Source organism: Doryrhamphus excisus, linkage group LG19, assembly GCF_037039965.1.
Source record: "Doryrhamphus excisus strain RoL-2023G ecotype Guam linkage group LG19, RoL_Dexc_Guam_v1.1, whole genome shotgun sequence".
Taxonomy (NCBI): domain Eukaryota; kingdom Metazoa; phylum Chordata; class Actinopteri; order Syngnathiformes; family Syngnathidae; genus Doryrhamphus; species Doryrhamphus excisus.
Window position 1 is genome coordinate 6705570 of NC_136375.1, and position 26331 is coordinate 6731900.

At 51.1% G+C, this 26331-nt stretch overlaps 5 protein-coding genes across 6 annotated transcripts; 4 read left to right on the top strand and 1 right to left on the bottom strand.

Annotated features, from left to right (window-relative positions):
* Window positions 1–12: 12 nt before the first annotated feature.
* LOC131106896 (caspase-3-like) lies at window positions 13–2469 on the top strand. Its single transcript, XM_058056405.2, has 4 exons — window positions 13–353; window positions 1076–1239; window positions 1314–1440; window positions 1507–2469. The coding sequence occupies exons 1-4, from the start codon at window positions 167–169 to the stop codon at window positions 1821–1823; spliced, it is 795 nt and encodes a 264-aa protein (XP_057912388.2). The 5' UTR covers window positions 13–166; the 3' UTR covers window positions 1824–2469.
* Window positions 2470–3045: 576 nt separating this feature from the next.
* dusp11 (dual specificity phosphatase 11 (RNA/RNP complex 1-interacting)) lies at window positions 3046–5253 on the top strand. The gene is made up of 9 exons (XM_058056404.2): window positions 3046–3290; window positions 3597–3672; window positions 3743–3874; window positions 3940–4063; window positions 4147–4207; window positions 4273–4319; window positions 4394–4469; window positions 4535–4618; window positions 4691–5253. Exons 1-9 carry the CDS (start codon window positions 3262–3264, stop codon window positions 5031–5033), a joined length of 972 nt encoding a protein of 323 aa, XP_057912387.2. The 5' UTR covers window positions 3046–3261; the 3' UTR covers window positions 5034–5253.
* A 315-nt stretch (window positions 5254–5568) lies between these two features.
* xpo7 (exportin 7) lies at window positions 5569–18489 on the top strand. Of its 2 annotated transcripts, none has more exons than XM_078799292.1 (27): window positions 5569–5601; window positions 7498–7644; window positions 7781–7874; window positions 7949–8115; window positions 8189–8254; window positions 8334–8438; window positions 8740–8905; window positions 8979–9052; window positions 9732–9851; window positions 9920–10239; window positions 11004–11197; window positions 11286–11391; window positions 11477–11612; window positions 12313–12386; window positions 12482–12562; window positions 12671–12734; window positions 12809–12917; window positions 13705–13811; window positions 13883–13971; window positions 14225–14332; window positions 14394–14476; window positions 14564–14778; window positions 14845–14983; window positions 15195–15352; window positions 15428–15526; window positions 15603–15730; window positions 17428–18489. In XM_078799292.1, exons 1-27 carry the CDS (start codon window positions 5584–5586, stop codon window positions 17519–17521), a joined length of 3261 nt encoding a protein of 1086 aa, XP_078655418.1. In that variant the 5' UTR covers window positions 5569–5583; the 3' UTR covers window positions 17522–18489. The 2 variants fall into 2 exon arrangements, with proteins under 2 accessions (XP_078655418.1, XP_057912382.1); XM_058056399.2 differs by lacking the exon at window positions 5569–5601 and adding an exon at window positions 6106–6214.
* Window positions 18490–18686: 197 nt separating this feature from the next.
* pbdc1 (polysaccharide biosynthesis domain containing 1) lies at window positions 18687–21244 on the bottom strand. The gene is made up of 6 exons (XM_058056129.2): window positions 20776–21244; window positions 20446–20511; window positions 20313–20372; window positions 20105–20245; window positions 19915–20026; window positions 18687–19849 (listed from the first exon to the last, which is right to left on the bottom strand). The coding sequence occupies exons 1-6, from the start codon at window positions 20857–20859 to the stop codon at window positions 19758–19760; spliced, it is 555 nt and encodes a 184-aa protein (XP_057912112.2). The 5' UTR covers window positions 20860–21244; the 3' UTR covers window positions 18687–19757.
* Window positions 20563–26126, top strand: dmtn (dematin actin binding protein). The gene is made up of 15 exons (XM_078799294.1): window positions 20563–21250; window positions 21925–21961; window positions 22035–22115; window positions 22223–22489; window positions 22555–22663; window positions 22724–22768; window positions 22840–22974; window positions 23044–23141; window positions 24919–25024; window positions 25108–25163; window positions 25240–25279; window positions 25366–25373; window positions 25498–25563; window positions 25623–25703; window positions 25777–26126. The coding sequence occupies exons 2-15, from the start codon at window positions 21953–21955 to the stop codon at window positions 25888–25890; spliced, it is 1215 nt and encodes a 404-aa protein (XP_078655420.1). The 5' UTR covers window positions 20563–21250; window positions 21925–21952; the 3' UTR covers window positions 25891–26126.
* The last annotated feature ends 205 nt before the right edge of the window (window positions 26127–26331 follow it).

Below are 26331 nucleotides of genomic sequence, written 5' to 3' on the forward strand. Positions count from 1 at the left end.
TGGATCGGCCCATGACATCATCACTCATTGGCCTTGCCTGTCACGTGACCAACCGAGAGTCCACTGGCTTGGACCTTTGGGTCATGTGACTCCCGTGTGTTGCGTAAGCGGCGGGCAGGGGAGCGGCTGTTTTTCTAAGGTAGTGTGAAGACACTGACGCTGAAAGATGGAAGCAGCAAAGAGAGCCGTGCTGGTGTCCGTGGCCACCTTTGACCCGGGGGTTCCTCTAGGCCGCAGACCCGGTGCCACCAAGGACGCCCGGAGGCTCCACCGCATCCTGACCCAGCTAAACTTCAAGGTGGACCTCCACCAGGACCTCCACAGCCACGAAATCTACTCGCTCTTTCGTAAAGGTAACTATACGTCATACTACGCCGTATGGTACATAGTACGTACAGTACATATAGTACATTATACTGTACATCCTATGGTGGCGCTTAGGAGTCGTACACTAATTGTGTCTACCTATGCTAATGTTAGCATGTGTTTATGTGTCTACACATGAAAACTGCTAGTATGTCAATATTAGCATGCTAACATGCCCCCCCTCCACTCACACCCAGCACCACAACACATTTACAACACCCGCTTGTGTTATTTTCCTTATGTGTATTACATTGGCTAGTAAGGCTGACTATAGGTCTGTTATTTTATGTCTATACGCTCTAAAAGCATATTCAGAAGGTGGTAATCATGTTTTCTATGTCGTATTTTCTTATCAATATTGTTGATGTGTATTCACAAGCTAGTAACGTTCCTATTATGTCTACTATATTGCTTAATATAGCATAAAGGTGACTATAGGGATGTTATTTCATGTCTAGATGGCTTTAATAATATTTGGCCAGCCCTGCACTATAACAACTGTACTACAGTACACAGGTACATGATAGTGCATTCTACTAGAAGGGTGTAGATATCAGGAGTACATGATGACATAACGAAAGCGGAAGTTCTTATCAGTAAAAAGTTTTTATGAGCCTTAACGTAAGTCAGTGACGTTTATCTCAAGTTAAGTCATCTGTAAACACTATGTTGTGTGTGTGTGTGTGTGTGTGCGTGTGTGCACGAGCAGAGAGTCGGCGGCCGGTGTCAGAGTGTTTCCTGGCCGTCCTGTCGTCTCACGGCGAGGACGGCTGCGTGTTTGGCGCTGATGGTAAGCGTGTGTGGTTGTCACGTGTCTTCGCCTTCTTCGACCACGTGGACATGGAGCAGAAGGTCAAAGTGTTCCTCGTTCAGGTGAGAGGGGGGGCAACGAGGCAAACAGTGACGTGGGGTTCATATGACCAACAATAAAGATGGCGTCTGCGCAGGCCTGTCGAGGCGCTGCCCTGGACGACGGAGTGGTGACGGACTCCGGCGGCGACGAGCCCGCCGAGGGTGTCTGCTCAGACGTTTCCGCTCCCGTGAACACATTGGTCATGTACGCCACCGTGCCAGGTCAGCTCACCGTCTGCTGCATCTGACCTCCATCCGACCTTCATTTGACCTGTCTTCTCCCCACAGGCTACGTGGCGTTCATGCATCCGACGGGATCGGTCTTCCTGCAGACGTTCTGCTCGCTGCTGGAGGAGGAGGAGCATCGTCGCTTGGAGCTAACGCGTCTGATGACCCGCCTGTCGCACAGCGTGGCCTACACCTTCCAGGCCAAAGGTCGACAGTTCGGCATGAAGAAGGAGATGCCGTGCTTCCTCACTCGGATGACACGGGAGGCGTTCCCTTTCGCCGGGCCTTGGAAAGATGGCGCTGCTGCCGCCGGCTTGTCCGCCGTGACGCTGCTGGGTGGTGACGGCGCTAAAAAACGGACGCCGTCCATAAGTTAAACTCTCATTTGGAAATGTCCGTTTGTTTTTCCACTTTTGTGAGCAGAGGTCTGCATTCCACCCGGCGAGTAGCCTACCCGGTCTACCAAGGCCGGACTTGGGGGGGGGGGGGTGAATCCAGACGGTCTGGCCTTCCTCACACTTCCTGGTTGTCACATGGTCTCCTTTACCCTGACGTCCTGACAATGATCAAGTACCATCACAAAGTGAATCAAGGCCAACAAATGTACATCATAGAAGTTACTCGTTTTTTTAAATGTAGCTTTTACAGGAGAGAGAAGAAATGTTATTAATTATTAATTATAGATTAAACTATAGTAATATTCATAGCTCCTTTATTCACAGTACTTGCTACTTCTTGGCTTCTTCTTTTATTCCTACAACACAGCAACACACAAAGATACTTATATATGCATACAGGATGTAGTATAACGATGTAGTATCCTGCACAGAATCAAACTGGAGGGCAGGTGACATGGGTGAAATGATGAGGTGCAGGAAGCCAAAGGTTTGGAGGCCATCGGTGATGTTCCATGATGGTACCATATACCACATACCGTTCCACATACCATACCATACCACATATCATACCATATACCATACTACACCACATACCATACCACACTCTCCTCCATCCAAGCCTGTCTTCTACACCAACTACCCTCATGGTCTCCTTCACTACATCCATAAAGCTCCTCTTTGGTCTTCCTCTACGCCTCCTACCTGGCAGCATCCTTCTACTGATATATTGACTATTTCTCCTCTGGACATGTCCTAACCATCTAAGTCTGGCTTAAAAAGGACTTTATCTCCAAGGCCTCAAACATGTAATGCCCTTCTGATGTACTCCTTCCTGATCCTATCCATCATGGTCACTCCCAATGAGAACCTTAGCATCCTCATCTCTGCTACCTCCAGTTCTGCTTCCTGTCTCTAGACCAAACAACATGGCTGCTCTCGCTTGGCTGGTCCTTCACTCCATCAAGGTCCAGCCAGGATTTATCTTTGAATGAATGAATGATGTTCAATTTCTATCCAAAAAATCTGAGAAAAATGATTGTTTGTGGAACATGGACGCGTTTCAGTCAGAGTAAGATGTATTAATTATCCCACACAAGAGAAGTTGTTGCATTCGGCGGACCCTTCGTGGACTTGCTCATTCGGACAGGCTTCGCGTAGCACGATGACGTCATTCAGCCTACAAATGCGCACATTTATGACGCAAACCCGGAATTCAGACATAGCGTCATCATGACGTCATATACGTGCGACGCTTCCGCTGTTCGAGCAGAAATGAAACTCTTAGCTAACTCGAAGCGATTGGAATACTTTTGCGTTTAAACTACACTGTTGTTTTTAATTACGTCGTTTTTAAATAAGGCCGCGCGTCCATGTTTGTATCGCTATCTTAAAAAGTTCAAACTAAGAAGACTCCGAAATGCCTCGACACAATGGCATTCCAGACAGGTGAGGTGAACTATGCGTTATTAAATACACCGGATTACTGCATACGTTGTGTACACGATGGCGTTGGAACAACATTGTTGTAAACAAACCACCTGTTTGTAGCCAAGCTAAGATCAGGATCGGTTGGACCTCACAAACTGAACACGTGGCCATGTAGCGATGGAATAGTACGTAAACCGACGAAACGTCTTTCACGCGTTTTGAAAATCTTCACTTCAGATCAAGCAAATGAAACCATTCGTGGTTCGAACCCCTGTCACATGTGGCGGCCTAGCATCTCAAGCTAACTTGTCGGTGTGTTATCAGGTGGCTGGACTACAACGCTGTCGGCAAACGACTGGACGGGACTCGTTTTGTTGCCTTCAAAGTTCCCCTCAACCAGGTGAGCGTCTTCCAACGCCATGCCCTTCCATCGTCCAAACATCCGCTAACGCCAACACGCTCCTCACCAGTCGCTGAATAGCCAGCTCTCGCCCTCCGAGGTGTTTGGGCCGTGGGAGCTGCTGGACGCCGTCAGAAGAGACCGCCAAGAACTGGGTCTCATCATCGACCTGACCTTCACCACACGCTACTACCGGCCGCAGGTAGGCACCGCCCGGTGGCGACGCCTGCTGCCAGGCCACCATCTTGACACGTGACCTGTGTGCAGGATTTGCCCGCATCCCTGCTCTGCGTCAAGATCTTCACGGGGGGTCACGTGGTTCCCAACGATGACACCATCTTGGCCTTCAAACGTGCCGTGCGCCGCTTCCTGCGGGACAACGCCGATAACGGTGAGTCCAGCGAGCGAGGGGTACATTCCAGAACCACCGTGACCAGATGATAGTGACATGGTCACATGACCTGTGCGTTCCAGACAAGCTGATTGGCGTCCATTGCACGCATGGGCTCAACCGCACCGGTTACATGATCTGCAGGTGGGTGTGGCCTGGTAGGGCAGGGTGGGTGTGGCCTGTGTAACAGCTGCGTGTGTGCACCGCAGGTACCTGATCGACGTGGACGGGATGGACCCCGCAGAGGCCGTGGAGCGTGAGTGCCGTCACGTGCACAAGAAGCGTGCGTGCGTGTGTGCGTGTGACATTAAGTGTGTGAAAATGTTTCAGTCTTCAACTCGTCTCGCGGACACGCCATAGAGCGACAAAACTACATCCACGACCTTCACAGCGGACGCAAGAGAAGGTAGGACGCTCCGTGCGTGTGCACAAGTGCCCACCCCACTCATGCACTTTTGCACGTGTCCACAGCAACAAGGGCATGAGCCAGTGTCCGCTGGAGTTCATCAAGGGCACCGCTGGCACTCGGCCGCGAGAACGTCAAGACAAGAGACGGTATGGGCGCCATCTCGAATTGGGGACAGGGGTCCATATGTGATTCCACACTCTGTGTTTGACTTCCTGCAGGTGTGACCAACCCCCACATGGTATCCCTGAAGAGGAACGCCCCACATATGGCGGCTTCCAACCACGCGAGTCCCCCCAACATGGCTGGCACCCACGCGGCGCCCGGCAACATTACCAGCCCGCACGTGGCCGCCACCCGCACGGCACATTCTCCCTTCCTCGGGTCGCCCTTCCCCCATACGGACGGGGGTCAGCGCACCCGGCCGACGAGTGGGTACGGCCCCAATATGCTCAAGCCCGCGGACAAGTGCAGCGCCCCCGCCGTCCCTCGAGGCACTACACCCCTCGATGGGCCAACCAACAGAGTGGTGACAGATGGGGGAGTGCGGGGCCAGGTTGGTGACGCCCTGAACATGTCAACGGATGGAGCAACATATACTTTTCATGAACAGTAAAGCAGGTCTTTTTGTGTCTTAATTGGAAACCAGGCTGGGAATGCTAACGCTTGATGAGCTTCCTTGGGGCTATCAATTGGGGGAATCCCAAGGTTACCATGACAACCAATGCTTTTGGGCGGCAGCCCAACAAATGAAATAAAACAAATTTAAATGTTCAGCCACTTCGTGTTTATTGACTTGTTTTGATGAGACCAGAATACTGGAGCTGACGTCAAACAAGATGGCGGAAGAGGCGGGGTCGTTTCACACACGTGACTGACTTCAGCCTCCTCCAAACCTCACCAGTTGCCTGAAGAATAGCTTTCTGCTGTTTGACGTCAACGTGTTAAAGTAGTTTAAATGAATATTATTACAAACGGTACATTTGTGTTAGACATTTTGGAAACAACGATTGCATCAGTATTACGCGTCCCCCGCTTTCTTTCAACACGTGATCTCCATCCGCCACTGACGTCATCAGCATTTTGAAGCCAACAGGATGTAGCGCCATTAGAGATGAATACAAATGGCGCAGTAAGTGTTCAACTTTGACTTTGTTCGAATGAATGAACATCCAACCTGGTGGCTCGCTTTCGGTTTGGTTTCTTCTTCTGGAGCAAACAAATGTCGCTACCAGTGCAATGACGCTACTGCGCCCCTGGTGGCCCCAGGCATCATTGCAGCCTTACAGTTTCACACAGAGTCAGAAAGGTACATTGTTTTGCCTCAGAAGACGAACAAAACAATCTATGTAAACAACAATAAACACTGTTCCAGTCGGTTTAGGTTTGTATATTAAATAGCATCTTACGAAATGCATATTTTGATTGCATTTCACAAATATAGGGAAGAGTGTGTTCATTGAAGAAGAAAATACCTGTGTGTTTGCATCCACACACACTAATTCTCCCCGGGAATCCACATGCACACCTCCAGGGCGGGTGCAGTAAAGGTTTTGGGATATTTTTGTACAAGACGTGATATGACAAAGACGTCAAAAACGTCAAATCAAAGTCAACATTCCGCTCATGTTATGGACACTGTTGTAATGGCGCGGGGCCGCCAGCAGGGGCGCTGTTGCCCGCTTGAATAGCCATAAGCGGGGGAGAGGTGCGTGAAATGGAGAAAAATGGCGGATCATGTGCAGGTAAGTGGAGCTTTCACGTTTTTCTTAGCGCCGCTTTATCCACGCGTATGGGACAGAGTCGAAATGTGGACGCGGGCGTCGTGTCCCGGGTCGGGGGGTTGCGGCGTGGCCGTGGGAAGTCGAAGGCCGCTGGCCGCTGAATGAGAAGGATGGGGCCGCTTGTGTTGACTTGTGGCCTGCTGTCATCGCTCAGGCTGCCGCGGTTAGCTTGTTAGCCGCACGGACACTTCCACCCTGCAGCGCGGTGAAGCTCCACCGAGCGTGGGGGTGGGGGTCGATTACCGGACTACCCGGTGCCGGTGCAGGCGGGAGTGCGGGGCTGCGGGCGAGTTAACGGGGTCATTTGAACCAAGTAAACAATGGACGCGTTGATCGCAGGAGCTAACGGCTTACCTGTCCACTTGGCGCCACTGAGAGGCGCAATGTGATGCAGAAAGAAGACTTTCCTGAATTTTGTGTTTGTCTCTATTTACTTTTTGTTTTCACTTTTAACGACTCCAGGTGAATCCTGCCCATTAGCAAGCCATGCTAACTTTAGCATTAACTCAGACGTCAACTTCTCCCGCCCGACTCGTTTGTAAACATCGCCGTTTTTCACTAAAGGCGTGCTGTACGTGTAGCGAATTGAGACAAGGTGTGGAAAACCAACAACTTTTGACATGTTTCCCTTGCAGACATTTGTTTATCGTCGTTACCAAGCAGCGCCGTGTTGTTTAGCTAACCAGTAGCTAAGCTAGCTCCTCATTGCAAAAGCGATAAATGAAAGTTGGGTCAAATACAAAGTTTATCAGAAGTTTCTCAAAAGCATTCCCGTTGGCTGTGTGGCAGCGTGCTAGTGTACTACTCACGTCCTGCACGTGAAACACTTAATGAATGAAATGACAATCTTTTTCCAGCTTTCGCTTGCCCGTCAGCCGGTCACGTGGCTGGTGGACCCGCCAGGACAACTTGTGTTGTGTTGGCTGCAGCATCAGCGCGAACGTTACTGTTGTGTAATGACCGTAACACACAAGCACGAGCCATTTTATTTCATTTAGCTCCTTCTGTAACATTTTCTGTTGAAAGTCACGATATATACTTCTTGTCTGTAAGTATGGAGTCCTGGGTTTCTGTGTGTGGTTTACTGTGGCATTGTGAGGCTCCTTCGTCGTCAGCTGACCTTTCACCTGGCGCCGCCATTTCATTTCGGATGCCGCTGCCGCTGACTCTTGTCGCATCTTTTATTAGCTGATATGTTTCCTCGTGCAGTCCTGGTCACAGCTTGTGTGTGTTTGCCTGATAAGGGCCTCGCCCAGCTGGAGATCCTGTGCAAGCAGCTTTATGAGACGACGGACACGGCCGTACGGCACCAGGCGGAGAAGGCCCTAGTGGAGTTCACCAACAGTCCAGACTGCCTCAGCAAGTGTCAACTGCTGCTGGAAAGAGGAAGTGTGAGTCGTACACAACCACACAGTTTCTAGACCATGTCTTTACCAGACAAAACATTGTAGCGGGTGGGAGGTGAGTTCAGGTTTTGGGTCCCCGTAGGACTTTTGGAGTTGATGTTTTTGCCGTTTGCGTTTGCAGTCATCGTACTCGCAGCTGCTGGCCGCCACCTGCTTGTCCAAACTGGTGTCCCGGACCAGCAACCCTCTGCCCCTCGAGCAACGCATCGACATCCGTAAGTGTGCCTTATGCGTTGGGCGGGGCCAAGAGACAGACGCAGGTGATTTGACGAGTGCGATGTCACGGCAGGGAACTATGTGCTGAACTATCTGGCCACGCGACCCAAGCTGGCCGCCTTTGTGACGCAGGCGCTCATCCAGCTCTACGCCCGGATCACCAAGCTGGGCTGGTTCGACTCTCAGAAGGACGACTACGTCTTCAGGAACGTCATTGCTGACGTGACGCGCTTCCTGCAGGTGGGTTCGGGCGTCTTTTTGTGGGAGGTGGAGGGTGCAAGGGTCATGGCGCTGACCACCTGTGTGCCCGCAGGACAGCGTGGAGCATTGCATCATTGGCGTCACCATCCTGTCCCAACTGACCAACGAGATCAACCAGGTGAGGCCGCCGTCCTCGCCGGGCCTCCACGCCACGCATGCACGCCATGCGGTCAAAACGGCATACGCTGTCTCCACAGGCGGACACGACGCACCCGCTGACCAAACATAGAAAGATAGCCTCGTCCTTCCGAGACTCCTCCCTCTTCGACATCTTCACACTTTCCTGTAATCTCCTCAAGCAGGTGAGCTTCTTCACCACCACCTTCTTCTCTGTTGCACTTGCCAACTCAGTGTGTCGTACGCCACCACACCTCCGCCCCACATACGTGATCAGCAGGGGTGGCACAAGCCAAGACCTGAATTCCTCCATTAGCAAGCAACCTGCAAGATGTTGAACTCTTGGATACGCAGAACCTGCAACGCGAGCACACCGGTGGCCTTGCGTTCACAGAAACGATGCCTACCACAGATTTGGAACATTTCAAAGCTGGTGTCTGTGTCTGGACTGTGCAGTGTGAGCCGACGTGTTTCTGTGTGGCACAGGCGTCCGGGAAGAACCTCAACCTGAATGACGAGTCGCAGCACGGCCTGCTGATGCAGCTGCTCAAGCTGAGCTACAACTGCCTCAACTACGACTTCATCGGCACCTCCACTGACGAGTCATCCGATGACCTCTGCACCGTGCAGATCCCCACCTCGTGGCGATCAGGTAGCGCGGTGGCCTGCCGGGGGACGGCCGCTGACGGCTCCAATAATGCCACTTCCTGTTTCCTCTCCTGCAGCCTTCCTCGACTCTTCCACCTTGCAGCTCTTTTTCAACTTGTATCATTCCATCCCGCCATCGCTCTCCCCGCTGGTGAGTCGCAGCATGAGCACCTTGAACCTTTTGACAAGCACCGGACGCCCCAGTACGGGGGGGGGGCTGCGTGCTTGCAGTTGTGTTGCCGTGGTAACTATGCTGCCATACGCATGCTAACACAAGCAAAGGTTGAATGGGAGCAACTTTACTCATCTAATGAATTGCTTTTGGTTCATTGAGGCTCGCTATGTGATGTGGCTAATGTAGAGCCTGTGTGTGCGTGCCACACACATGGAGCAGCCGCCACCGACGAAACCCCGGCCACGCCGGCGAGCGATCCAGAGCCACCATGGTTTAGATTGGCTGTCAAATGAGGAAACGGATGGATGTGAATGCATCGCCCACCGGTGCAGCTGGCCCCCACCCCACCTCCCGTGTGTGGCCCGAAAAGTGGTTGGATTCTAGGGAGCTGCTCTCACATCCAAATTGCCCCTCCACCCCCCACCCCACCACCAGGAAGTGGTCCTGGATTGGCCCCATTGCTACCAAAAGCAAGGTGGAAGTTGGATGCTCTTGGGGTGTGCATTTGGCTGCGTTCACCCCCAACCCCCGAGTCCAGTGGCCCCCATTTGACCTTTGCGCATTCCCATCATCGCCTGCATGACGCCCCCCCCCTCCCCCGTGGAGAACAAGGCAGCACCATTGAAACACCGGAATGGTGTGTTTGTGTGTACAGGTGTTGTCATGTCTAGTTCAGATTGCGTCTGTCAGGAGGTCGCTGTTCAACAATGCCGAGAGAGCAAAGTTTCTCTCGCATCTGGTGGACGGGGTGAAGAGAATACTGGCGAACCCCCAGGTAGGTGTCTCCCTCACACACACACACACACGCAGGTGAGTGTGTGACGCTGTGCCCGTGCGCCCCAGTGTCTGCCCGACCCAAACAACTACCACGAGTTCTGTCGGCTGTTGGCGAGGCTGAAAAGTAACTACCAGCTGGGTGAGCTGGTGAAGGTGGAGAACTACCCCGAAGTCATCCGCCTCATCGCCAACTTCACCGTCACCAGTCTGCAGCACTGGGAGTTCGCACCCAACAGCGTCCACTACCTGCTGAGTCTGTGGCAGCGTCTGGCTGCATCTGTCCCCTACGTCAAAGCCACCGAACCACACCTGCTGGAGACGTACACACCCGAGGTCACCAAGGCATACATCACATCACGCCTGGAGTCCGTCCATGTCATCCTCAGGTCAGCCTACCTCCATCCGTGTGTGTATACGGTATATTATCACATACTACAGTATTAATTGGCCCTGTACCCTAGAAAGCGCCCATGAATGATACGGGAAAAGGCCGAAATGATACTGTGTCAAAGCCCAGGGCAGTGATACTGATAAAATATAGAGTTTAACCATGTCCAGTATCAGCCCCCGTAGCTGTCCACTCAGAGCATGCTGCTCTGGTATTGTGCCCGTGAAACAACCAATCAGAGAACAGCGCACGAGCGTGAACACACAGTTTACACTGTAATAAACTGAAAATTTTCTGGAAACAAAATGGTCCTTTGATTAAATAGTACGTGATAATAAGCTCATGATTAAATAGTACGTCCTTCGGTCTCGGGCTGATACTGACATTTGGGGACATGATACCTGGCCTGATACCAGACAAATCATGTGATAACCTATAAGTAGTAGTGTGTGTGGACATGTATGTACCACTACAGTTGGTCTGGTGGGTGTATACCGTGGGGTGAAAAGAGGTTGGCCACCTTCCTGAAAGAAATGTCAACATTAGTCAATGACGACACAACCCAACACTTTTGAAATTAAAGCTTTTATTGTGAAGGGACACATGTTCCTGTGTGAGACGGCTAAGAAGCGCTTGGGCTGTCCTTAGCAGATGTTTCCATTTCCTTCATCATCTGAAGCATGGAAGTGGGACAAACATGCAGTGAATAAGACACCACTGTAGATAGTCCAGTAGAGTGTGTGTGTGTTTGTTGGAGAGCAGGGATGGTCTGGAGGACCCTCTGGATGATGCGGGTCTGGTGCAGCAGCAGCTGGACCAGCTGTCCACCATCGGCAGGTGTGAGTATGAGAAGACGTGTGCTCTTCTGGTCCAACTCTTTGACCAGGCGGCACAGACCTACCAGGAGCTTCTGCAGTCCACCAACTCCAGCGCCGCCGACATCACTGTGCAGGAAGGTACGTACAATGTGTGTAGTGACAGCTAACATGGTTGGTGGTAGACCAGCACCATGTATCCCAGCAGACATCTCCTCTTACGGCGCAGGTCGCTTGACGTGGTTGGTTTACATCATCGGGGCCGTGATCGGCGGCCGGGTGTCGTTTGCGAGTACCGACGAGCAGGACGCCATGGACGGCGAGTTGGTGTGTCGGTAAGAATCTCCATCATCATTGATGATGATGATGATGATGATGCTGCCCTTGGTCTCATTTTCCTCCTCCTCGTCCTGGTTTCAGGGTTCTACAGTTGATGAACCTGACTGACTCCCGACTGGCGCAGGCGGGGAACGAGAGGCTGGAGCTGGCCATGCTCAGCTTCTTTGAGCAGTTCAGGAAGATCTACATCGGTGACCAGGTGCAGAAGTCCTCCAAGGTGAGCCTGTTTTACCGCTTTAACGTAAGGAGTGTTTTACAATGGCCCATGACGACGTGCATGGCTAAACCATGGGAAGCTCGTGTGCAGTGTGAACAAACAGGACGGGAGCCAGTGCTGCAGGAGGCACATCCTGTCATGCTACAAAATAAAGGTCACAAAGAATAGCTTGCATTGCCCAACCGGGGCCGAGCCAGGGGTGTTTCTGACCTGTCGAGATGGCCAACGGGGTGGGACCCTGACGTGCCTGGATACCCCCCCCCCCCAAAAAAAAGCACGAGTATGAGCCAAAGTCCCCTAATGTACTATGACATCACCAGATCCCCGTCTCCACCATTCCCAAGCTCATCTACTCTCTCATCTCTCATCATCATCATTTACAGCGGGTCTTGAACACCACTCCACCTTCTCCATCATTACAAGTGTATTTTCCTGCTGCATCCTGCCATTTCCATGGTTCAGAAGCTGCTCGGAGCATGTGCCTGAATACAGTACACCTTGCTGGGCCACAACAGGTGGCCCCCCCACCCCAGAACCCTTTATGGTTCTTGTGGTAGTCGTGATGTCATGATAATTGATGAGTCCTTAGTCTGTCTTGGTATGTTTTGGGTCTGGAGAGCTAGAAAGGTTTGGGTACACTATGGCAGGAAGCTGCTGGGCTAGGAAGCACCGATGCTAACGCCGTGTGTGTGTTTTGTAGCTTTATCGTCGACTTTCCGAGGTTCTTGGCTTAAACGACGAGACGATGGTCCTGAGCGTCTTCATCGGGAAAATGTGAGTGTGTGTGTCAGTGCTGTTGTCCACGCGCGATGCTTCCAAAGACCGCAGTGGGGCGTGAACATGCTTGCCACCTCTCTTCCCTCTCCCAGCATCACAAACTTGAAGTACTGGGGCCAGTGTGAACCCATCACCTCCAAGACCCTCCAGCTGCTCAACGACCTCTCCTTGGGATATCCTTCCCAACACGGTCACATAGTCTACAGGCGTCCTGGACGGCGGCCTGCTTCTTTGCTAACAATGTCTCTTTCACTACTTTCTCCTTGACGGATGACCTTCACTTACAGTAGTGTCCGCAAGCTTGTCAAGCTCAGCGCAGTCCAGTTCATGCTCAACAACCACACCGTGAGTGTTCCCCTCAGCCGCGGACCCACGTGGACGCCGTGGACGCATGCGCTGACATCTTCCTTTCCCATCAGAGCGAGCACTTCTCCTTCCTGGGGGTCAACAACCAGTCCAACCTGAGCGACATGAGGTGCCGCACCACCTTCTACACGGCACTGGGGCGCCTCCTCATGGTGGATCTGGGTAAGTGCACTTCTCGATTGAGTTTTCAATATATTTTAGAAAAGAAAACCAAAGAAATCTTAACCGGGGTGCCGATAATATTGGAGGGCGCGGTCGTTTCAAATCTGATTTAGCTAAGCACGCCCCCGAAATTGCCACACCACTTTTACTTTCACTTTGTTTCTATGAAGAACAGCACATGCTGTGTAGTCACTTGGGGACAGCCTATCCGTGGCGGTCTGTGATTGCTCACTTTTCAGCCTCATTCCACTTTCCGGCCCTTTTGGCGACATGCGTCAAGCTAGCTGGGAGCTACAAGTGGCCATTACTGTCAAACATCATCACGGCTTAGACGGGTGCTGACAGGGGACTCCCAACAGGCAGCTCCTATGCTAGCGGTAGCTCACAAAAGAACATCTCTTCCAAGGTGACACCTGACTTTAATGACAAATGAGCACACTGGGTGGAGATGTGCTCTCAGCTAACTTGCTACGGCGCTACCATGCGAGAGGAGGGGATGACTGTCATTCTGCTGCAGCACCAAGGTGTGCAGACGGTACACCCTCTTGTGGTCCAGCCAGGTAGACAGACAGGGAATACCCACAAAACTGACCCACGTCAGGGTTTTTGTATGCTTGGCTGGATGGATGATTGTGGCCGGCCTGCTGAGTAGGCTGATATTGTTTCCTATTCTGAATGTGTGGATGTCCCCACTTGGTGTGCGCGTGTACGTATGCGTGTGTTGAAGCTGTAAAGTCGCATGTGTGCCACTGAAAAGGAAGGTTTTTGTGCGTGTGCGCGTGCCCAGGTGAGGACGAGGAGCAGTTTGAACAGTTCATGCTTCCTCTGACGGTGGCCTTTGAAGCCGTGGCCCAGATGCTGAGCACCAACACCTTCAACGAGCAGGAGGCCAAGGTGACGACTCATGCAGTCTTGCTCGTGTCCAGAAACCTCGGTGGTCCAAGCACACAGCCTTTTTCTTGCAGAGAACTTTGGTGGGGCTGGTGCGAGACCTGCGAGGCATCGCATTCGCCTTCAACGCCAAGACCAGCTTCATGATGCTCTTCGACTGGATGTATCCTTGGATTGGGCGCGGGGCCCTGGCCATGGAGTACCGCCGCCCTGTCCCCACTGGGCCTTGTACGCCCCCTCGTTGATAATATTCAGCCAATAAGCACCTGTGTCACATTGCCCCGCCCCCTCCTTTTTGATATGAGCATATATAAATATAACGCCAGCCAGCTTCGGTTGCACAAGGAGGATTGGGGAGCGGGGCCCTGGCCGTGGGGCCCTGGTCATGTGTTGCTGTCCTTGATTCGGGTCCACAGATATCCAGCCTACATGCCCATCCTGCAGCGGGCCATCGAGCTGTGGTACCATGACCCGGCGTGCACCACGCCTGTGCTTAAACTCATGGCTGAGCTGGTTCACAACAGGTAGGTGTGCACTGGGGGGGGACGGCGAGCTGAGCTCATGGTGTGGTTTTGAATGTCGTAGATCGCAGAGGCTCCAGTTCGACGTGTCGTCGCCCAACGGCATCCTGCTCTTCCGAGAGACCAGCAAGATGATCACGACCTACGGTGACTGCCGCCTGGCGTTGCGACCGGGAGCAAACGTAGGTTGTCACCAGGGATGGGCCCCCTAAAAATCTGTGTCCGTGTGGCCAGGCAATCGCATTCTGACGCTGGGCGACGTGCCCAAGGACCAGGTCTACAGCGTGAAGCTCAAGGGGGTCAGCGTCTGTTTCGCCATGCTGAAGGCCGTGCTCAGCGGGAATTACGTCAACTTCGGGGTCTTCCGTCTCTACGGCGACGACGCCCTGGACAACGCCTTACAGACCTTCATCAAGCTGCTGCTGTCCATCCCTCACAGCGACCTGCTGGTGCGTGTAGCCGCTCCCGCGTCCCGATGCATCCCAGTCACCTTCTGACATGCTGCACCCCCACAGGACTACCCAAAACTCAGCCAGTCCTTCTACTCCCTGCTGGAGGTTCTTACCCAGGACCACATGAACTTTATCGCCAGCCTGGAGCCCCACATGGTCATGTACATCCTGTCGTCCATCTCGGAGGGCCTCACTGCGCTGGGTAACTCTTTCTGCTAATCTACTCCCACTGTGCCCCCATCTGGGAGGCTGCATGAGCTCACCCGGTTTCCGCCGCAGCTTCCTATTGGCTCCCGAACAGTCTCTCATCTTCTTTATCAAAAGGCTGCCACGAGGACTCTAATAATGTTACACGGTATTTAGAAGGTGCCAACATGTTTAGTTTAGTGTCTTCTCACGTGTGTGTGTTGCAGACACCATGGTGTGCACGGGCTGCTGCTCCAGTCTGGACCACATCGTCACCTACCTGTTCAAGCAGCTGTCTCGCTCCACCAAGAAGCGCCCCACACCGATGGCGACGGACGACCGCTTCCTGCACATCATGCAGCAGCACCCCGAGATGATCCAGCAGGTTCTCCTCATTCTCCTTTTGAGTCCTTTTGGACCTTTTGTGGGGCTGGAAGGTGAGCATGTGGTTGTCGTACAGATGCTGTCCACAGTCCTGAACATCATCATCTTTGAGGACTGCAGGAACCAGTGGTCCATGTCCCGACCTCTCTTGGGCCTCATTCTGCTCAACGAGAAGGTAAAACATCTCTCACACGCGCACACACACACACACACACACACACAGTGCGCTTGAACTTGTGCTTGCTTGGCAGTACTTTGCTGACCTGAGGAACAGCATTGTCAACAGTCAGCCTCCGGAGAAGCAGCAGGCCATGCACTTGTGTTTTGAGAACCTCATGGAAGGAATTGAAGGCAACCTCCTGACCAAGAACAGAGACAGGTAACACATGCCGACCACTTCATTAGCGACGCCATGTCATGCCGCTGCTTCCCATGCTAGCCTTTGCTCAGCCAGGGGTGGCCAACGTGCTTTGGTTACAAATAGGGGTCACTAGGGGGGTCGTATCCTAGGCCAAGGTACGGAGCAACCAGTCATCAGTAGGTAGCCGTGTCAAAGCGCCTTGGAGGTGGAAGAGCACCACGCCGGCAAAAGACCATTTACCATCTACTTACCCAATAAAGAGGGGCGCACTCCCTTCACCGGCCTCATGATGGGCATGCCTACATGGCCCTCATCAGCGATGTTGACTATGGTCTATTGGTCACTATTTAGAACTGTCATCACTCCACTCTGTTTAAAACCCTTCTCTGCAGTAAATGCATTGGAGGCTAACTGGTTAGCACGCTAGCTTGCTAATGGTTAAAGTGACGGCCATCTTGTGTCTTCTCTGATTTGGGAATAAAGTCGTACTTTCGGGTAGGTGAGGTTGGGGAAAAAGTTGCATTACGGGGACAGCAGAGGTAAGAGGTCTGCCGCCGAGCTGAAGGTCGGGTCCTATCGAGCATGGACCCCTCATGGGACTTCCGAAGCCAGCGGTCGAGACTAAACCTGGGGTGTGGGAGGAGTTCGGTGAGGCCATGGAGCACGATTGTCAGTCAGCCTCAAAGAGCTTCTGACAAACCATCTGATGCCTCAGAAGGGGGTCGCGGTGCCGCTCCACACTGCTGACCTCCACTGGGAATATAGTCGGACGGTGGAAGGAATGCTTGAGGCGCTTCTCAATCCCACTGATCCTCCACAGAGGAAGCGGAGTCCGAGGGTCCTGAGGTATCTGGGGCAGTCTGTCTGCTCCCCAGTGGCAAACTTCTGGGGTGGGCGGGTTTCACCCTGAATTCCTCAAGGCTCTGGATGTTGAGGGACAGTCTGCCATGTCTCTTCATGTCTTGGAAGCCAGGAACAGTACTTCTGGATTGGCAGGGGATGGGGCCCCTTTTCAAGAAGGGTGAGGGGAGGCTGTGTTCCAACTATAGGGGGCTTTACACTCTATTCCAGGGGGCTAGTCCGTGCCAGTACGTGGGTTCTTGTAGAACCGGAGTGGGCGCCAAGTCCATCCAGTTTGTGGTGAACACCACCTAAGGCTGCCCCACCTGTTTCCACCATCACCTATACGCTCTGGGTCAGGACCAAAAGGCGACTCCGTAGGGTAGTTGGACTCGCCCCAAGAGGGAAGGTGGGGAGGTCAGACATCCGGGAGGGGCTCCGTGTAGACCCGCTACTCCTTCACACGGGGAGGGGTCATTTCAGGTGGTGGTCGGGATGCCTCCCTGGTGAGACCCAGGACACCCTGGAGGGATTACGTCTTACAGCTGGCCTGGGAATGCCTTGGTATTCTCCCGGTGGAGATAGACTTCCCTACTGGGACTGCTGCCCCCACCAGGACCCAGATAGCCAAGAGGACAAAGTATAAATATTATATTGGAGGGAAAAAGCCATAATATTGTGGGGGGAAAAGATGCAGTTGATGTTTTTGTGTATTTAAATAACTTCTTAGTGTAGTATTTTAGAAGGTATGAATGTAGCGTCCTTTTATGGTTCTGGCTCGGCCTGTCGGGCGCCATGCCTATCCACTGGGGGGCGGCGCGCCTGGCGGGCAGGTGGCCGTGTTCACCGCCATCTTGGTGTTTGTGTGCCGGCAGGTTCACTCAGAACTTGTCGGTGTTCCGGCGGGAAGTCAACGACAGCATGAAGAACTCCACGTACGGCGTCAACAGCAACGACATGATGAGCTGACATTCCACGCGGCCCCGTCTCACCCAGCAGCAGATGGAGTACCGCCGCCCCGCCCCCACTCGGCCCTGTACGCCCCCTGCCCGTGCTCCCCCGGGGGCTCGTTGATAATATTCAGCCAATAAGCACCTGTGTCACATTGCCCCGCCCCCTCCTTTTTGATATGAGCATATATAAATATATACAGATCTATTTTAACGCCAGTCAGCTTCGGTTGCACGAGGAGGATTGGGGAGGGAGGGGGGTCGCATGTGGAAGCACTGGGGGTGGGGGGGGTGCGGATGAGTAATTTGCTTCTGCCTGCCTTGTATAGAAAGACAGGATCAAGTGTACATTTTCTTTACCATTTTCATCATCTTTCTATGGATGCGTGATTGAGCTTTTTACAGCGTAGGACGTAGTGCAAGTGGACGTGGATTGGATGCTCCCGACCTTCCCAACTTCCCAAACCAAACGCTTCGGAGGACTTCACTCCTTGGATGTGGCACCCGGCCACTTCCTGTAGCTTTCAGCGCCACCCTCTACCAGCTCGGGTGTCGTCCTGCCGCTCGCACATTTCGCCTCTCGTCCGGGGCGCTCCTCCAAACTACTGGCGGGGCAACTCACTTCCAAACCCACCCACCGGATCCCTCCGTGGCGCTCAGTGGAGCCGCGGAGTGGCCCCGTCGGAGCGCCGTGTCCAATTTGTTTACTCTGTGGATTCCTCAGACCGGGTTGTGGTCCTCTTTTTGGTGTGTGTGTGTGTGTGTGTGCGTGTGTGTGGATGTGCGCGTGCGTGCGCGTGACGGCAACACTAGCGCCCCCTGGAGGAAGTCGGTCTAGTGGCAGGAAGGTCGTCGGGCGTTAGCGGCGTGCGGTTCCCTCCTGGTGGATGTTTACTTCCTGGTTTGTGACTGAAAGTGTTTGGAAGTCTGCTCGTGTAGTGTCAGCATTGTGACTGTGACTGCAAATAAACCTCATCGTTTTTACTAGGCCACGCCTCCTCCTTCCGGGCCACGCCTCCTCATGAGGACTAAGCTCCATGTTAGTTATGTTAGTCATGTTAGATACTGATGTTCGCATGGATACCGTTCCAGATCACCCTAAAATTGTTCCTCAAGTCATAATAGAAACTAAATCCAGCAGCTGCAAATCACCATTAAAACGAGAGGTTAGTTACTAGTTTTTCCAGAAGTACAGTATATTCGTAAATCACAATTATCCTGTGGTTGAATGTGGCCTGTTCGTCCAAAAATATACATGTATAAGCAAAAATGTACGTCTTTTTGGCCTAAATTTAGTATTTTCAAGCACACCTCAATTAAGTGAAATATTAGATTCTGCAAACGCATTGAAAGAAACATTGTGATAATATGTACCATTCTGTAGTGTTCGACACTGGCCACTAGGTGTCCGTAATGTTTCATTGATGCCACCAAACTGCACGGTTGATAGTGATTAACAAACAGGCCTAACAGCCAGATTTTAAAAAGTCTATTTAAAAGGTGTTAAACAAGGTTTCTCTGCTTAATATGTCCCATTTTCTCTTATTATGTCGACTATATTGGGTAATAGGAATGTAGCAATGACTATAGGGGTGTTATTTCATGTCTAGACAGCGCTAATCATGTTTAAAAAGGCAATGTAAAAGGTGTTAAACAAGGTTTCTCGGCTTAATATGTCCCATCTTCTCTGATTATGTCTACTATATTGGGTAGTCTGAATGTAACGGTGATTATAGGGGTGTTATATCATGTCTAGAGGGCTGTAACAATGTTCAGATGCATATTTAGAAGGTGGTAAGCAGGTTTCTATGTTTTAGTACACCTACTTTATTGGGTAGTCTGAATGGTCCGGTGACTATAGGGGTGTTATATCATGTCTAGAGGGCTCTAACAATGTTCAAATGCAGATTTAGAAGCCAGTAAGCAGGTTTCTATGTTTTAGTACGCCCACTTTATTGGGTAGTCTGACTGTAACGGTGACTATAGGGGTGTTATATCGTATCTAAAGGGCTCCAACAATGCTACAGTACACTACCAAAAGCAGGGATCGCCGTACTAAGTGGTAGCCGCTATACTTACTGAAGTGTAATGATGCAAGTATTCCAGAGCCCGCCTACGACGTGTGTCAACATTCCCTCAGATCAGCATTGTGTAGCAAATCCAGATTTATTCTTATTGTTCTTATTTCGTCCTTCAGCCTCCACATGTGCAAACCATGGAAGCGCTGAGCTCGTGTTGGGCACTGAGCTTCCCGGCTAACTCTCGGACGACCTGGACGAGAACACCACATCGTTGAAGCCTTCCCGGTTTCGGGTGATTTCAATGGCAAAAAACTGGATCCTGGTGGCTGAACACAGGAAAAAGATTGAGGTTGCAGACGGCGATGATGCCATTTGACTCATGGCAACCCACCAAAGATGGTGTTCTCCTCCGTGTAGTCCTTCTCACAGTCCAAGCGCAGCAACGTCCCGTAGTTGAAGTCCTCCACCAGGTCTTCGTATCGGTTACAGAAAGGGCGCCACCTCTGGACACAGACGCTTCTGCTGCTTTACCACAAAGGGACGCGCTCGCACAGATCGCAAATTGGCCCTGAGACACTCACCTCTTTGGCTTCGGCCGACTTGAGGTCATCAGGCTTCAGCAGCTTCACCTGGAGATCCTTGAAGGCTTCCTTGAAGGATGAGTAGATGTCATCGTCAAGCTTTGTCAGCTTCAGGAACTTTGGATCCACGGAAGAAATGAGCTGAAGAAGACAAAACGGTCACTTCCCCGCTGTGTGATGTCCCAAGTACCCCGTGGGTGAAACTCACATTGAAGTAGACCTCAGCGTGGCTGTAGGCCTTCATGGCCCACATCACCTCCAGACGCTCCTGAAAGACCAGGTGGGGACTCCAGTCAGAGGCTGACATTGATGACAGGTTGGTGGCCAAAATGAGCACTCACGTCATTCCCATAAGCCTCCGCAGGAAGAGACAGCGCATGCGCAGCAGCCGAGGCTCCGTCAGGTCCCTGAGAAGCCAAAACACAAGTTTGCTGCGTCAACACAAACTCGTCACGTCAAACTCCATCACCGCTGCTAACAAGCGCTGATCGTCTCTCCGCTTGTTTGCAACACGTGTTTACCTCCCGTTAGCTTAGCATTAGCCGCCGCATACCTTCTGATTTTTTAATTCCTTTTGTTTGTCACAGACTACGCAATGTAGACAAGAGGACGATTGGGAAGGCGGCGAGCGTGACGATAAAAAAGGCAACGTTTGAAGCTTGTTTTCTTACCAGCGAGGCGAAGCCATTGCTCGACGCCATCTTTGTTGACCAGAGATCGTCTATTCTGCGAAGATGGACCGGCTGGTAGCACATTTCCTGCTTGAACTGCTTGTGCTTCCTAGTCACAAGGTTAGGGTAACGATCTTCACCAAGACATAATATTATACCTGTACTTGTCCTCTTCAACTTAGTCTAGTATATTATGTATATTTATGAATATATATTCATATATATTCATGTTCATGAAACAGGTGTCATTTCTGCACGCATTCATTTTGGAATCCTTGTTTTCCTTGTTAGTTAGTCTTGTCCATCGAGCTGACAGGAATGTTGCACCATTTGGACTGAAAGAAGACAAACTAAAAGCATGACGTCACAGCATCTTTCTCCTCCTTTCCTCCGGAGGAGGCTGTCACGTGACACCTGCCCGTCGTTCTCCTCCTGGCGTGCACGAGCATCGACGCTGACTCGGCGCCCCTGGAAGGTAAGAACCCAATCGTTGTTTTTTTTTTTTAAATATTATTTTCATTGCATTCAAGGGCTGCGGTGATGATGATAAAGATGATGCTTCATCGGCGTCGAACGTTTAGTGGTCATCCGCTGCGCGCGTGAGTGCGCGCGCACACGCTGCATCCGTCCTGCAGTTCGTGATTCATCATCCTCATCCCCATCCCCATCCTCATCCTCATCCTCACCATTTGTGGCTATAGCAGGCTAAAGTCTTCCTGTTTGTCCGTCAAAGTCCAATGTTTAAAAACACCAGGGGGAGGAGCTAATGTCTGACTTCGGGACATTGATGACTGTCGCCAACTAGTGCTTCTAAGCTGTAACTGCACCCGTGCTGTCGGCTAACTTAGCTTAGCTTAGCTTGGTGGCTCCCAAAAGTGTGGTGTTTATTTTCTTCTGTGGTGACTCAGTGGCGCCTCTAGCGGACAGGAAGTGGCAGCCAAGCTCAGTGGGATGGGCCTGCTACTACCATTGATACAACTGATACCACTGATACCAGTCTCCATTCCCTCCCTGTTTATCATCGCAGCCAGCCAGGCCGACGCCCTTATCCCTTATCACCATGGTTACAGATGTAGAGCTCTTCCTTAACCCCGCCCTCTCACTACTCTGGTGGAGCATGTCACATGACCTGTGTGTGTGTGTTTGCAGAAACCGGGACCAAAGTTGATCTCCTGTCATGAATAAGGTAAAGAGACACGCCCACGTAGCATTAGTGCTCTTTGCGTGGAACTCAGGACATGCTGCGCATCACGTTGCAGGTGGAGGGTCGGGTCACTCCCGTCAACTTGGCGTCCTCGCAAGGCCCCAGCATGCCGGGCTCCCCCGCCACTGCCATCACGGTAAAACGGCTAGCTTGTTCAGCAGCTGTTTCGAATTGCGAAGCAAAAACCTCGACGGGCATTGGTTAGCGATACAGATGTCAATGCTAGCACATGTGCGTGTGCAGGCACGTGTGGACGAGCAGGTGGTGCCGTACCGGGACCTGGCGGCGCTGCCCCGAGATAAAGCCATCCTGCAGGTGGAGCGACCCGACCTGATGACCTACCAACCGCACCTCAGCTTCTCACCGCTGGACCCTCCACGCAGAGAGGTGTGCATGTGTGTGCACGTGTGTGCACATGTGGGCGCGGTCCAACAGCAACCTGACAGATTTGTTTTGTGTTTACAGCGATCTCTGTCTCCGCCCGCTGCCTCCCCCGCCATGTCTCCTGAGGTGAGCACCGCCACAGCACCGTGGACACCCACGTGCACTCAAACCCTTCCTACTTCCTGTTTCAGGTGAAAGGACGGCGAGCAGAAAGTGACAGCGGCTCCCCCGGAGGCTCCATGCTGCAACTGCAGGCCGGACGCAAAATCAGCGCCAGCCTGCAGCACTTCCACCGACCAGGTCCGTGCACGTGCACGTGCACACACGCACACACACACACTAACCTTTGACTTGGTGCAGATAACGGAGCAAACATCTACAGGAAGCCTCCCATCTACAAACAAGGTCAGCTCTTCTTCACGTGCACGCCTCACCTCGTCATTGTCACGGTAGCTCCGCCCCCTTTTCCCCTGCAGAAGGTTTCAGACACCCTGAAGGTCGCGGGGTCATCCAGTCGGCAAAGTTCCCAGCAGCTCAGCCTCCAGACCCCAACCAGCCGTCCAAGATCGAGACAGACTTCTGGCCCTGCCCGCCTTCACTGGCCGCCATGGGTGACACGCGCGCCGCTCACACTTACGGCAAGCAGGAAGCGGGTGGGCTGACTTCCTGTGTTCTGGCAGAGATTGAGTGGCGGAAGAAGAAGATGGAGGAAGAAGATGACGACTTTGAGGACTTGACGGATGAAGCCAAGACGCTGCAGGAACAGGAACTGGAAAAGGTTATACTGTGTCAATACTAGCCTATACTATGTATACTATAGTACTACCATATGTAGTCTAGTACCAGGGTAGTATACTACTAGTAGACTACTAGTAGTATAATATTATTAGTATATTATTGGTGTAGGATGGTGTAGTATATTATTGGTACAGTATGGTGTAGTATATTATCAGTACAGTATGGTGTAGTATATTATCGGTACAGTATGGTGTAGTATATTATTGGTACAGTATAGTGTAGTATATTATCGGTACAGTATGGTGTAGTATATTGTCGGTGTAGGATGGTGTAGTATATTATCGGTACATTATGGTGTAGTATATTATCGGTGCAGTATGATGTAGTATATTATTGGTACAGTATGGTGTAGTATATTATCGGTGTAGGATGGTGTAGTATATTATCAGTACAGTATGATGTAGTATATTATTAATGTAGGACGGTGTAGTATATTATTGGTGTAGGATGGTGTAGTATATTATTGGTACAGTATGATGTAGTATATTATTGGTACAGTATGGTGTAGTATATTATTGGTACAGTATGGTGTAGTATATTATTGGTGTAGGATGGTGTAGTATATTATTGGTACATTATGGTGTAGTATATTATTGGTGTAAGATGGTGTAGTTTATTATTGGTACAGTATGGTGTAGTATATTATTGGTGTAGGATGGTGTAGTGTATTATCAGTACAGTATGTCGTAGTATATTATGGTACAGTATAGTGTAGTATATTGGTGTAGGATGGTGTATATTATCGGTACAGTATGGTGTAGTATATTATTGGTGTAGGATAGTGTAGTATATTATCAGTGCAGTATGATGTAGTATATTATTGGTGTAGGATGGTGTAGTATATTATTGGTACAGTATGATGTAGTATATTATTGGTGTAGGATGGTGTAGTATATTATTGGTACAGTATGGTGTAGTATATGTTTGGTGTAGGATGGTGTAGTATATTATTGGTACAGTATGGTGTAGTATATTATTGGTGTAAGATGGTGTAGTTTATTATCGGTACAGTATGGTGTAGTATATTATTGGTGTAGGATGGTGTAGTGTATTATCGGTACAGTATGGTGTAGTATATTAGTGTAGGATGGTGTATATTATCGGTACAGTATGGTGTAGTATATTATTGGTGTAGGATGGTGTAGTATATTATCTGTACAGTATGGTGTAGTATATTATTGGTGGAGGATGGTGTAGTATATTATCGGTACAGTATGGTGTAGTATATTATTGGTGGAGGATGGTGTAGTATATTATCGGTACAGTATGGTGTAGTATACTATTGGTGTATAATGGTGTAGTATATTATCTGTACAGTATGGTGTAGTATATTATTGGTGTAGGATGGTGTAGTATATTATCGGTACAGTATGGTGTAGTATATTATTGGTGTAGGATGGTGTAGTATATTATCTGTACAGTATGGTGTTGTATATTATTGGTGTAGGATGGTGTAGTATATTATCAGTACAGTATGGTGTAGTATATTATTGGTGTAGGATGGTGTAGTATATTATCAGTACAGCATGGTGTAGTATATTATTGGTGTAGGATGGTGTAGTATATTATCAGTACAGTATGGTGTAGTATATTATTGGTGTAGGATGGTGTAGTATATTATCTGTACAGTATGGTGTAGTATATTATTGGTGTAGGATGGTGTAGTATATTATTGGTACAGTATGGTTTATAGTAAGAGAGCATGTCCAAGGTGAAGCTTAGCAGAAGACATGAAAATGAAGGTCTGTTTGGTCCAGATCAAGTCCAACCTGGGACGTCTGATCCTGAAGGAAGAGAAGGAGAAAGCTGCGGGCTTCCGGAGGAAGACGCAGTCGCTGCCCGACAGAGGTCACATGCACACCAGTGAGACTCGCCAGGGCCCTCACCTGCACTCACTGTCACTGCCACGGGATCCGACTCACGTCGCGTCCGTTTCTTGTCTGCAGGTCTGGCAGCAAGCGGGTCCAAGTCTCCGTCTCGTTCTGGCTCCGGGCTCACCAGAGTTAGTACTTCCTGTTTCTTGTCGCTACTTCCTGTTTGCTCAGAACAACGTTGTGACGAGTACGTTGCGCTTTCAGATGCAGTCGGCCGACTTTTCCATGGACGCGGCACGTGCAGGTGGGAACCTCCCCTCGCAACTTCCTTTCTGATGCCACCAATCAGCTTGACTGATGCTTGTCTTTGTCTTGCTTGTGTCTCCGCAGCCGCTCAGGTAAGCGTGTGCACGTAGCGCCCACGTGAGGCGGAGCCTGCAGCCAAGAGGCGGAGTTGACTTTGCTTCCTTGCCTCACGCTGTGTGTGTGTGTGTGTGCGTGCGTGCATGTGTGCGTGCACAGAATGGCGAGGCCCAAATGGAGCGCATGGACAGAGGAAACTCGTTGCCGAGCATCTTGGAGCAGAAGGTGAGACGCGCTGTGACGCGTTGTTGCGTCCACTTTCACGTGTACGTGTTTCCCTGCAGGTGTACCCCTACGAGGTGCTGATGGTCACCCAAAGGGGGCGCTGCAAGCTTCCTCCCGGAGTGGACCGCACACGTCTGGAGGTGAGGCGGGACAACCATGACGACGTGCGTGTGTGTGGCGCACGCTGAGCCCGTTTGTCGTTTGTGTCCCCAGAGACATCTGGACCCACGCGAGTTCCAGCAGGTGTTTGGGATGAGCGCTGGTGAATTTGAGCGCCTGTCGCTATGGAGACGAAACGAACTAAAGAAGAAGGCGTCGCTCTTCTAAGAGGATGCGACATCACGGCTGAAGATAAACAAACTCTGTGTGCTTTGCAGGCTCCGCCACGCACGCTAACCAATGCTAGTAGGAAGCGGCTTGTGTTGTCATGGTTACCACGTGCACCACAAGCACTCTCCGGTTGACTCGCTGGGCTCTCATGAGGAATCGTCCAATCACAACTTGGGACTTTTATGTGTTGTTTGCCGCCATGTTTCACTGCTGCCAATAAACCAACAAACACTGACATCATTCTCCCATTGCGTCCGAGATGGGAGCATTTCAAACTAAAAGCCTGACTGTGTTTTATTATGAAAGGTTACATGAGTTCCTGGCCGGGTCTTCAGACCTAAAGTAAAGCACAAGTCCACTACAGGTTTTGACTGGCTGGTGACTCTTGAGGTGTGTCAGCCGGCCCCGAGCCGGTCTGGGTGCAGTCTGGATCGGACA

What these genes read in the sequence shown, in the direction of transcription:
- LOC131106896 (XM_058056405.2), top strand. Translation starts at nt 167, where the DNA reads ATGGAAGCAGCAAAGAGAGCCGTGCTGGTGTCCGTGGCCACCTTTGAC. An exon ending in CTACTCGCTCTTTCGTAAAG is followed by an intron (nt 354 to 1,075) that starts GTAACTATACGT and finishes GTGCACGAGCAG; the next exon opens with AGAGTCGGCGGCCGGTGTCA. An exon ending in TCAAAGTGTTCCTCGTTCAG is followed by an intron (nt 1,240 to 1,313) that starts GTGAGAGGGGGG and finishes GCGTCTGCGCAG; the next exon opens with GCCTGTCGAGGCGCTGCCCT.
- dusp11 (XM_058056404.2), top strand. Translation starts at nt 3,262, where the DNA reads ATGCCTCGACACAATGGCATTCCAGACAG. An exon ending in TCAAAGTTCCCCTCAACCAG is followed by an intron (nt 3,673 to 3,742) that starts GTGAGCGTCTTC and finishes GCTCCTCACCAG; the next exon opens with TCGCTGAATAGCCAGCTCTC. An exon ending in CCCCGCAGAGGCCGTGGAGC is followed by an intron (nt 4,320 to 4,393) that starts GTGAGTGCCGTC and finishes AAAATGTTTCAG; the next exon opens with TCTTCAACTCGTCTCGCGGA.
- xpo7 (XM_078799292.1), top strand. An exon ending in CGACATCACTGTGCAGGAAG is followed by an intron (nt 11,198 to 11,285) that starts GTACGTACAATG and finishes CTTACGGCGCAG; the next exon opens with GTCGCTTGACGTGGTTGGTT. An exon ending in ACCCCGAGATGATCCAGCAG is followed by an intron (nt 15,353 to 15,427) that starts GTTCTCCTCATT and finishes GTTGTCGTACAG; the next exon opens with ATGCTGTCCACAGTCCTGAA.
- pbdc1 (XM_058056129.2), bottom strand. Translation starts at nt 20,859, where the DNA reads ATGTGCTACCAGCCGGTCCATCTTCGCAGAATAGACGATCTCTGGTCA. An exon ending in CGGAGGCTTATGGGAATGAC is followed by an intron (nt 20,373 to 20,445) that starts GTGAGTGCTCAT and finishes CTGGTCTTTCAG; the next exon opens with GAGCGTCTGGAGGTGATGTG. An exon ending in AGTCGGCCGAAGCCAAAGAG is followed by an intron (nt 20,027 to 20,104) that starts GTGAGTGTCTCA and finishes GTCTGTGTCCAG; the next exon opens with AGGTGGCGCCCTTTCTGTAA.
- dmtn (XM_078799294.1), top strand. An exon ending in GCCTTCACTGGCCGCCATGG is followed by an intron (nt 22,975 to 23,043) that starts GTGACACGCGCG and finishes GTGTTCTGGCAG; the next exon opens with AGATTGAGTGGCGGAAGAAG. An exon ending in AGGAACAGGAACTGGAAAAG is followed by an intron (nt 23,142 to 24,918) that starts GTTATACTGTGT and finishes TGTTTGGTCCAG; the next exon opens with ATCAAGTCCAACCTGGGACG.